At 36.4% G+C, this 11,279-nt stretch overlaps 2 protein-coding genes across 5 annotated transcripts in view; both read right to left on the bottom strand.

Annotated features, from left to right (window-relative positions):
- Positions 1-417: 417 nt before the first annotated feature.
- LOC310721163 (5-hydroxytryptamine receptor 1D) lies at positions 418-5,662 on the bottom strand. 3 transcript variants are annotated; one of them, XM_083532547.1, is made up of 4 exons: positions 5,088-5,662; positions 4,796-4,967; positions 3,899-4,059; positions 418-2,098 (listed from the first exon to the last, which is right to left on the bottom strand). In XM_083532547.1, the coding sequence occupies exons 2-4, from the start codon at positions 4,956-4,958 to the stop codon at positions 743-745; spliced, it is 1,680 nt and encodes a 559-aa protein (XP_083388673.1). In that variant the 5' UTR covers positions 4,959-4,967; positions 5,088-5,662; the 3' UTR covers positions 418-742. The 3 variants fall into 3 exon arrangements, with proteins under 3 accessions (XP_083388673.1, XP_083388671.1, XP_083388672.1); XM_083532545.1 differs by having other exon boundaries at positions 4,796-4,945; XM_083532546.1 differs by having other exon boundaries at positions 4,796-5,662.
- A 141-nt stretch (positions 5,663-5,803) lies between these two features.
- tarbp1 (TAR (HIV-1) RNA binding protein 1) overlaps positions 5,804-11,279 on the bottom strand; it is a 28,356-nt gene continuing 22,880 nt past the window's right edge. For both annotated transcript variants that reach the window (XM_083532491.1, XM_083532492.1), the window contains exons 28-29: positions 6,970-7,106; positions 5,804-6,235 (exon numbers count right to left, since the gene is read on the bottom strand). In XM_083532491.1, the coding sequence (XP_083388617.1) occupies positions 6,073-6,235; positions 6,970-7,106 (300 nt within the window). In that variant the 3' untranslated portion in view covers positions 5,804-6,072. The remainder of the gene's footprint in view (positions 6,236-6,969; positions 7,107-11,279) is intronic.

Genomic DNA, 11,279 nt, shown 5'->3' with positions numbered 1-11,279 from the left:
AAAAAGAACAGAAAACAAACATGAAAGAAGAGAAAGAAAAAAAAGAAAAGGGATGATGGAGGGGGAAAAGAAGAAGAAGAGGATGAAGAACAACATGAAAATAGAAGGAAGAGGAAAAAAGGACAAAGAAAAGTAAAAACAAAATGGATAAAAAAAAAAGCAACAGAATTCATTCCTGTGTGTAGCATTGATTCTCTTTTTATGGTATAATCTGTCAGTGTTTACAATACGCAGCAACAAAGTCTAAAATATGTGAAACATTGTGTAAATTCGTTTTTTTTTTTATTTTATGGTTTACTAATAAATGTTCAAATTACTGGTACTCATTGTTGATTAGACATTGCAGGGACTGCAAAACCATTGTCTTATTTGTTCAATGATTTTTTTAAAATGGATTTCACATAAACACATCATTTCATAAAAGAGCCTGTTTCAAGTGCAAAAACAGGTGTTTTAATCACGTAGTAATATTTCAGTCTTAGTAACAATATTTCAAAATCTAAAATCTAGAGTTTTCCTCATGAGTCCCTTGTGATATGAATCGCCTTTTTAAAAAGCTTTTTATTATCAATTCTTTGCTTTGAAGTTTTTTTAATTAGCGTGATGAATGTGGGATTGTATGTGTTAAAAACATCTGCATAAATATTTAAAGCAGAAGCACAAATGCAATTTCTGAAAATACAATATTTCAAGTAACATGCAGGTTCATTTCCAGCTTGTCTGTTCTCCAACATCTACAGGCTCAGCAGATTTCCTCTTCCACTCGCACTGCAATTTGGCCATAAAAAAAAGTTGCATGTCTCTCCTTGAATACAGAGGTACTGTGTAGTTTTTCCCACTCTTGTGGCCTTGAAGAAACATGCAAGCAGTCCGACTTTTCTGCAGTATTTCTGCTACACTTATGACAAAGGGAAATGGATGAGCAAGAATTCGAAAAGGAAGATGATGATAACATACTCCCTGGTAGAAGGACTTCATTTGGTTCTTGTTTGTAGCTTTTGGGAAAATTGGTATTCATTGCGAAAAGAGAGGAGTACACAGACCCATTCTGATGGGGTCTGTTATCTTGGCGTTGCTGATCTGTGACACTGGGCATTACATTCGAGGGACTTGTGAACCTTCCACCTTCTCCATCTGTTCTTCCCTCTTGTGCACCTTGAATAATGCCCAATTTTGCCTGGATCTTTTTCTTGAGATTCTGCAGTGCCCCCTGGAATCGTTTGCTGAGAAGAGCATACAGTAATGGGTTGATGTCTGAGTTGAAGAGCACAAGCCAGTATGAGAAGGTGACAGCAGCAGGTGGCACCTGGCTCGCTGATCGGGAGAGGGCAGTCTCAGTGGCCTGCACCAGAGTTACTCCAATATAAGGCGTCCAGCACAGAAAGAAGGCAGCAATAACAATGAACAGCCTCACGACACCATGTTGCTGTGGATGACTGTTTTGCAAAGTGCTACCACTCTGGAGATGAGCAAGGAAGGTATGCAGACGACGACTAGAAGGTCTGGTGCTGTTTTTTCCTTCAAGTTGTGAAGTTAGCTCTCCAGTCAGATCTGCCTTAGGAACATTGAACTGAGATTCTGATACAAACCTCCCACTTACATAGTAAACAAGTCTGGATGGGTCATGCATGTCTAGGTCCACAGCTGAACACTGGTGGGATGAATCGAATGGTGAGGAAACGTGTTGGCTTCTGCTGGGTTGAAAATGTTGCTGAAGGCTATGGATCCTCTGGGCATGGTGCTGGGCCACGCGGACAATCTTCACATAGCAAAAAAGAATGACTATGGCAGGAAATAAAAAGCAAAGGGCTGCCATGAAGACTGTATAGCTGGGACTGCTTGCCCAGTTAACAGCACAGCTGTACATAGGGCTCACAAAACTGATGTTACTCCAGCCTAATAGAGGTGGACAACTGGTGAGCATGGCCTGCAGCCAGATCCATAATACAGCTGCACCAGTTCGCCATGCAGTACAGCGCGAACTATAGCGCAGACAGTCCACAATAGAGTAATAGCGATCCAAAGCGATAGCTGCGAGTGTCAGGACTGAGGCACTGCAGTAGACCGAGGAGGTGTAACCCACATAAAGACATAAATCCTGCAGTAAACATAAACAATGACAATCATTAAATACTTCATAGTTACTGTCCACTTTTAAAGTACACCTGATTATTTATGCAGTAATCCAATCAGCCAATCATGTTGCAGCAAAACAAATCACACAAATACAGGTTATGGGCTTCATATTAACCTTCCCAATCGTGAAAAATGTGATGTCTGAGACTAGGCATGGCTGTTGATGCCAGACACTTTGGTTTAAGTATTTCACATTAAGTAAAATGTCAGGAAAATTACAGTAACTCAATCACTCTCAGCATCTCAGAATACATAAAACATTAAACTTTGCGGTGGATAGGCTACAAAAGCAGACCACAACACATCAGTTCCACTCCGGTCAGCTAAAAAAGGAAATCCGAGTTTGCATGCCTCCTGTTGTGCCAATCTGCTACCAACAAACATGCCATGGTTAAAGTTACACTCTTCCCTCTTTCTAATGTTTGGCATGAAGCTCTTTTTTATTTTTATCAGTATTTTATTTATTGTGCTGCTACCACATGATTGAATGGGGGCATAAATACGTGCAGGTATTCCCATTAAAGAGCAAAGTGCCTGCATATAGCGCTATGCTATTTGAAATCAATATTTCAGACAAAAATTCAAGATGGATAACAATTAATAAAAGCATCTAGGTTAATATTAAATTGGTTTTAAGAAGGATGTGTGTAAGGATAGTGTGTATAGTGTTTTTTCTTTCCTCTGTTGCTTTGGAGCATTTCACAAATTCATTTTTGATATTTGCAAACCAGTAAATGCATTTTTTAAAACAATTATTTTTTATTATTATTCAAACAGCACAACACATTGGATTTCTTGCAAAAGCCTGCACTTTTCTCTTCCTTAGTTCATCTATCAAAAGTAAGTATTTGTTTCAATCTCGTTGCCATCAGAATAACGAGTCCTTTTAATATTGTTCACAAACAAGATTGTAAAAAAAAAAAAAAAAGAAAAAAAAAAAAAAAAAAAAAAAAAGAAGTCATATCAGTATAATGCTGCACAGTTTTAGTATTTCCTGATGTATACTATGGTTTGGATTATACTGATTGAAAATGCACAAGGCTGAATTTCTTTTGTGGCATCTATGAATGCACATTACTGTATATGGGATATTAATTGAAAAAAAGGTGAGAGAGGAGTCACACTTTTACTGTACTGTAGTAGTATTTGTTCGTTTCTTGGTTGTTCTTTCATTTTCAGAAAATGTTATTCTGTGTTTTGCTGTTTATATAAACTCGCCAATAGAACATTCACGAGATTCACCTTTGACCCTATTTAGAGAACTAGTTGATTATTGGTTGATCTGATGCCGTACACCCACCTACATTAGTGACATTCAAGATTCATCTGTACAATTCATCAATTCAAGACACATTTACAAAAAAAAGTTTAATAAGAAATGTAAAGAAGATAAGCTTGACATATTATAACAACTGGTGTAACTATTTTGCAGTCAATGACTTTTGCAATGAACTGGTTTAAGACTATTAAGGTGAGAACCAGTATAACATATTTTGATCAACATGACATTAACAACTGATAATGTAGGAAACAGCACACTTGTACAAAATTAATTAAATGAATGTACCAAAGCAGTCGCAATTTGATCAAAGCAACGAGAACTGCTTTTATAATGTGCACAATTGACTACATGATGTGGAGGTTAAATAAGTAGTTTTGAGAATTTAATTTCTGATCTGAGAAACGGCCCAAAGCATCTGAGAAATACTGTGAAAAACATGCATTTATAATCAGATATGTATGAGTATCTGGCCTTACTAACAGTGCAGTTCACCCATCCATTGTTCATGATAGAAACAGCCACAAACGGCATGACACCAATGCCAACCAGGAAGTCACTGATTGCCAAGTTAATAATGAGCACAGACGTCACACAGTGGAATGTTTTCGTTGCCACCACAATTATGATGACCAGGATATTTCCTAACAAACAGAAATTGAAATAGGGGGTCAGAGCAGAGGAAAAAAATAATAAACACTTTTTACAATCTGAAATGTGTTCACAGGTCATATTGAATTTGAATTAAGACAGATAATGAGATTAGGCATGGTCTATCATGGATGCATTTATATTTTTGGAAACCAAATAGACACAAATAGTGTTGACTGATTTTTCACCATTAGTGTAACCGGTTTGATTCTAAGGCCAAAACAGTAATAGAATAAACAGTGGAACAAAGCCAATGTGCAAAAGAAATTAAATTTTTTTCCAAATGATTTTCATTGAGATAAACAGAACAAGGGTTTATATTACTACTACAAATGATAGCAATCATTTAATTGAGTTTTTAAGAACATTTGCTGCAAAAGAAGTAAATTAAGATCCTATCTTCACTTTAGTTCATATTTCCATGTGCTAAAAGTACAAAATGAACCAGTTTATATCATAGCTCAAATTGCCTTGAATCTTCAAGAGAAATTCATACATAAAACACAATGAAAAAAATTTCAATATCTGATTAAAAGCTTTTGATAACTTGTCTTATGGTTTCTTTACATAAATGATTGAAAGTAGAGAAAATACATAGGATAAATTTTCACTACCTGTAGCCTAGCATTCTCCTTCCAAACTATTAAGTTATAAAGTTAAGTTATAATTAAACATCTTATCTATTATTTTTAGCTTATTAAAATATGAAATTTAAATACGTAACCCCACCAGTAACTGCGCCGACACACATAAGCACCATGAGCACCTCCAGGAGCAGCTTCCCACGTGGAGAAAAGGACAACACAGAACTCGTCGAGTTTCTCCACGAAGCACGGGTCTCACCAAGGAAAGTCTCTCTGGCATCCAACCATATGTTGCCTGGCCAGCCCATTTAAAAACACTCAAGGATACCAAGGTAGGTTAAAGAAAAAAAGGAAAAATGTATTCCAAATCTCTCTGCATTAGTTTTGGAAGAAATGAAACCATTTAGGGAAAACTATGAATTCAAAAATAGACATACATTGAACTGAGAGAAATTGTGGGTTGGAGCTGTGCATCAGTAAGATCCTTCCTTTCTCTCTGAGGCTTGTTGAAATCACAGGTGTGTGTATAGAGGGGAGGGAGAGGCAAGCCCAGTGCATGTTCTTCAGCTGTCAAAGGTGGAAAATCAAACACTTAACAAAAACAAATGAGTAAATTGTAAAATTACCCAAGATACACAAGAAGTAAATAATGCCAGCCGGTGGTCTGTAAACAGGCTTTCGGCTCAAAGGTTTCATTTCCCACAGTTGGGTCAGCATTTTAACAATCCTATTTAAATCCTTTAAAAATATTTGTAAGATTTACCATCTACTTCTATGTGTGACGTCATAATGACTTCCCGAGGGGATTCTCTCAGCAGCAGCTGTGTAATCTGGTAAATTCAAATAAGACCATAAGTGGCTGGAGTTGACTGATATTTCAAAACATCCTTTTGTAACTTGGTTTATTTTATTCTCTGTCCAAAAACAGAGAATAATACAAATATAGCAATCCTACTTTGTGTATTAAGAATACAAATATAATAAAGCAAATGCAGAAGACTACAAAAAAAAGTGGGAGTTTCTAAACACATCTGGCTGATGAACTGTGCACACACATTGTCACGGAGCCCAACCTCCAATATCAGAATGCCTTGTTTTGTTGTTATGAGAACATGTTGATGCTGGAAGGACAAATCTCATATGGAAGGCTGGATGGATTTATAGAAAAATCTTTATTAAACTTAAAAGGCAGTCACAAATTGATGTAAGAAATATATTTATCAGTATTTCTGTGTAATTTACACTTTCCACTTAATATGCACTAATATACACTATATGGACAAAGGTATTGGGACACCTGACTATTACAGCCATATGTGGCTCTTCCTCAAATAGTTACGCTCAGGTGTCCACAAACTTTTTTCCATATACTGTATGACTAATAGACTAGGAACATAAATGTGCAATTTTACAGCTGAGCTTTTAGAGAGACTGGTCAGTACTTAGGTGCTGTCTGGTGTATTCCCACACCAGTAGAGCAGCACTAACATGCACGTTGAGAGAACGTGTCACTCCCTGCTGAGGAATCTCCACACATACGTCCAACAACTGCAGGAGATCAGCAGGAATACCCTCTCGTTCATTCCTAATAGGGAAAAATGAGGCAGATTATTGATATTGAAGCTGATCTAATTTTCACAGAAAAGCTGGCACTATGTTATTGGCGTACATTAAACGTTTACAATACACACAAAGGCTCAGGAATCATTGATTAAACAGTGTTTTTTTCGAATGAATTTGTGCTTTTAAGTTGAGTTAGAACACATAATCTGACAATATGGCTTCATCATTTCAATACACTTTCAGGATTTACCTGATGATGCAAGATGTCAAAATATATTCCAATTAAAATTCAAGACTTATTCCAAATTAAAAAAAACTCCCCTGCTATTATGCATGAATTCTACACCTCCAAATAAAAATCAGACTACCTGCCATTTTCCATGCACATGTACTGTATAATGGAACGTGTTATGAGAGCTGAATATGTTCAGTTATAAAACGTTTAAAATGTTCACATAAATTAAGGTTGTGTACTTTGTTCTTATGATGTTTGATGATTTTTGTGCCACATGCTGCCTTTTTTTTGTTATATACATCTCTCTGATAGTTTTGCTGATAAGCATACTACATGCTGGGACAAGTCTGTTCTGTCTCCAACATGTAGAGGTAAAGAGATTACCCCTTGAGAGCAACCTAAATTAGCCTGATAACATTCTGCCATGTCAGCTCCCACAGAGATGCATACAAGATGTGCAGAGACTTCTATTTAAGATTAGATCTTTTTTGGACTCTTGAGAAACATGATGTTGTTATTACCCTAACAGTAGGAGGGTCTTCTCGGGAAATCTATAACTTTGCAAACTCTGGCTGTTGGCTGTCTGTTCTACACCGATGATGCTGTAACCTTCTCTTTGTTTTAGCTGCAAGAAGCCTGCCAGCTCCATGGGCTTCACCTGGAAGAAAATATAAATCACGTTAACCATTAGACAAAAGACTATCCAAAAGACCAACTTAATAAGACTACTGACCCAACAGACCAGATCATAAGAGCATTATTTTATTAATATAAGATAAGATAAACTCTATTAGTTCTATCATTCTTCTCAAATGAAAATTTATCAATCATCAGAGGTGGACAGTGAGAAAGTGAATGTAATTTGTAATTGTACTTAATAAGCTTTTTCTCGTATCTGTACTTCACTGAAGTATTTCCATTTGGGGAGACTTTTAATTCATTTTACTTAATATCTTACTTTTTACTCAAATACATTTTGCAAAGTCGTTAGTTTTTATTTATGAGTGGATAAAAACATAACTGGTCAAACACACAGTAAGCCAACAGTCAGGGTGGAGCGCACGCTCCGTTTTGACCTAGTTCTGATTGGCGCTTGGTGTTATCTACTTATCACAAACATACAGTTCACGTGAGTTCAACAGCAAGCAGAACAATTAGAGAGGAATAAATGATGGAAGAAACTCGTGAGTCGAACTCGCCATGACACCCGTGGCCTTATTTGCACCATTTATTTTTGACAGAGTTTGGGCTCATGATCATTTAGATATCAATCAGTGTTTAAATAATTAATATCATCATAACAGATTGGTGTGCTAAGAGTAACAATAACAGTATTTTTTTTAAATGAACTTTTGAGTTGACTTTGAGTAGATTAAGTAAAAACATCGGAGCACATTTATTCCAGATTTATGGCAGTTATGCCAACAATAAATATATTAAAAAAATATTTATATATATATATATATATATATATATATATATATATATATATATATATATATATATATATATATATATATATATATATATATATATATACACACATACATACACACACACAGTACAGACCAAGAGTTTTCTTTATTTTCATGACTATGAAAATTGTAGAGTCACACTGAAGGCATTAAGGGCTATTTGACCAAGAAGGAGAGTGATGGGGTGCTGCGCCAGATGACCTGGCATCCACAGTCACCGGACCTGAACCCAATCGAGATGGTTTAGGGGTGAGCTGGACCGCAGAGTGAAGGCAAAAAGGGCCAAAAAGTGCCAAGCATCTCTCGGGGAACTCCTTCAAGACTGTTGGAAGACCATTTCAGGTGACTACCTCTTGAAGCTCATCAAGAGAATGCCAAGAGTGTGCAAAGCAGTAATCAAAGCAAAAGGTGGCTACTTTGAAGAACCTAGAATATGACATTTTTCAGTTGTTTTACACTTTTTTGTTATGTATATAATTCCATATATAATTCCACATGTGTTAATTCATAGTTTTTATGCCTTCAGTGTGAATCTTCAATTTTCATAGTCATGAAAATAAAGAAAACTCTTTGAATGAGAAGGTGTGTCCAAACTTTTGGTCTGTACTGTATATATATATATATATATATATATATATATATATATATATATATATATATATATATATACACAGTGAGGAAAATAAGTATTTGAACACGCTGCTATTTTGCAAGTTCTCCCACTTAGAAATCATGGAGGGGTCTGAAATTGTCATCGTAGGTGCATGTCCACTGTGAGAGACATAATCTAAAAAAAAAATCCAGAAATCACAATATATGATTTTTAAACTATTTATTTGTATGATACAGCTGCAAATAAGTATTTGAACACCTGTCTATTAGCTAGAATTCTGACCCTCAAAGACCTGTTAGTCTGCCTTTAAAATGTCCACCTCCACTATATTTATTATCCTAAATTAGATGCACCTGTTTGAGGTCGTTAGCTGCATAAAGACACCTGTCCACCCCATACAATCAGTAAGAATCCAACTACTAACATGGCCAAGAACAAAGAGCTGTCCAAAGACACTAGAGACAAAAGTGTACACCTCCACAATGCTGGAAAGGGCTACGGGGAAATTGCCAAGCAGCTTGGTGAAAAAAGGTCCACTGTTGGAGCAATCATTAGAAAATGGAAGAAGCTAAACATGACTGTCAATCTCCCTCGGACTGGGGCTCCATGCAAGATCTTACCTCGTGGGGTCTCAATGATCCTAAGGAAGGTGAGAAATCAGCCCAGAACTACACGGGAGGAGCTGGTCAATGACCTGAAAAGAGCTGGGACCACCGTTTCCAAGGTTACTGTTGGTAATACACTAAGACGTCATGGTTTGAAATCATGCATGGCACGGAAGGTTCCCCTGCTTAAACCAGCACATGTCCAGGCACGTCTTAAGTTTGCCAATGACCATTTGGATGATCCAGAGGAGTCATGGGAGAAAGTCATGTGGTCAGATGAGACCAAAATAGAACTTTTGGGTCATAATTCCACTAAACGTGTTTGAAGGAAGAAGAATGATTAGTACCATCCCAAGAACACCATCCCTACTGTGAAGCATGGGGGTGGTAGCACATGTGGGCTGCACATGGGACAGAGCGACTGCACTGTATTAAGGAGAGGATGACCGGGGCCATGTATTGTAAGATTTTGGGGAACAACCTCCTTCCCTCGGTTAGAGCATTGAAGATGGGTCGAGGCTGGGTCTTCCAACATGACAATGACCCGAAGCACACAGCCAGGATAACCAAGGAGTGGCTCTGTAAGAAGCATATCAAGGTTCTGGCGTGGCCTAGCCAGTCTCCAGACCTAAACCCAATAGAGAATCTTTGGAGGGAGCTCAAACTTCGTGTTTCTCAGCGACAGGCCAGAAACCTGACTGATCTAGAGAAGATCTGTGTGGAGGAGTGGGCCAAAATCCCTCCTGCAGTGTGTGCAAACCTGGTGAAAAACTACAGGAAACGTTTGACCTCTGTAATTGCAAACAAAGGCTACTGTACCAAATATTAACATTGACTTTCTCAGGTGTTCAAATACTTATTTGCAGCTGTATCATACAAATAAATAGTTAAAAAAAAATCATACTTTGTGATTTCTAGATTTTTTTTTTTTAGATTATGTCTCTCACTGTGGACATGCACCTACGATGACAATTTCAGACCCCTCCATGATTTCTAAGTGGGAGAACTTGCAAAATAGCAGGGTGTTCAAATACTTATTTTCCTCACTATATATATATATATATATATATATATATATAGATATAGATATAGAGATAGAGAGAGAGAGAGAGAGAGAGAGAGAGAGAGAGAGAGAGAGATATTTTTGATTGGCTAACGGGAAAAATGTGCACAATGCAGTAAGATATGTATAGTGTGGCCATTGCTTATACCATATCAGTGTCAAAATATAAATATAATGCTTGCACATGATTTAAATACTACTGTATATTTTGGCCAATCTTTTAAGACTTTCATTTCCAGGACATTTCATGCCAGGCATCACGCCCTTATTCTTTAGAAAGTTGGCAGAAAAGTTGAAAAACTTGAAAGTCTGTAGTTTAGGGTTAGAACACACAGACATATGTGCTTCCCATTTTAGTACTTCTCACGTACACAATTTTTGGAACGAAGCAACAAAATTATTTCTAATTAGGTATCTAAGTGTCCCTTATCCGTTCTGGCAAACATATAAAGACAAAACATTACATGGCCATGGCTTTGCTCTCAAAATATAAATAAGAAGACTTAAATAATAATTAGTTTTAAAAGAAGGGTCATTTGGACGTTGTTTATTATGTGTTTCATGAATAGAAACTTTGTCAACGATTTTTCTGGATACACAGGAGCCTGAATAAACTTCTGCCCGTGCGTATGCACTTTTTTAAAAGAAACCATACACAAAATGTCTTTAGTTAGTGTAGTTCAAAATATGAGAATAAATAAAACCATAAAAACACAAGAACATCAAAAAACATAAAAACTTTTTTTAGTATTTAACCATTCAAAAACTCCAAGCTTTTTTGGATAAAGAAATTAATAAAGAATAAATGACTAATTAATGATTAGTGTTTTTTTAGATGGAAATTTTAACTGCCATGTTCTGGGTTTTCATATCCCCTTTGCAAGAAGCCTCACTGCAAATGAATACAAAAATTATTTCGATTAATGTATTTTATCTTAATAAAAATGTCAGAAATTGACTAAAAAGCCCTGGAAATCGCTGCATTATGGACTCATTTATTTCGAAACTAAATTTCTAAATAAAATAATGCAAAAAATATGTGCATACAAAGAAAGCGTATAATTCTTTAGAAAAG

This window comes from Silurus aristotelis, assembly GCF_946808225.1.
Source record: "Silurus aristotelis genome assembly, chromosome: 27".
Taxonomy (NCBI): domain Eukaryota; kingdom Metazoa; phylum Chordata; class Actinopteri; order Siluriformes; family Siluridae; genus Silurus; species Silurus aristotelis.
Note: the sequence above shows the minus strand (reverse complement) of the source record. Positions and strands in the feature narration are given on the sequence as shown.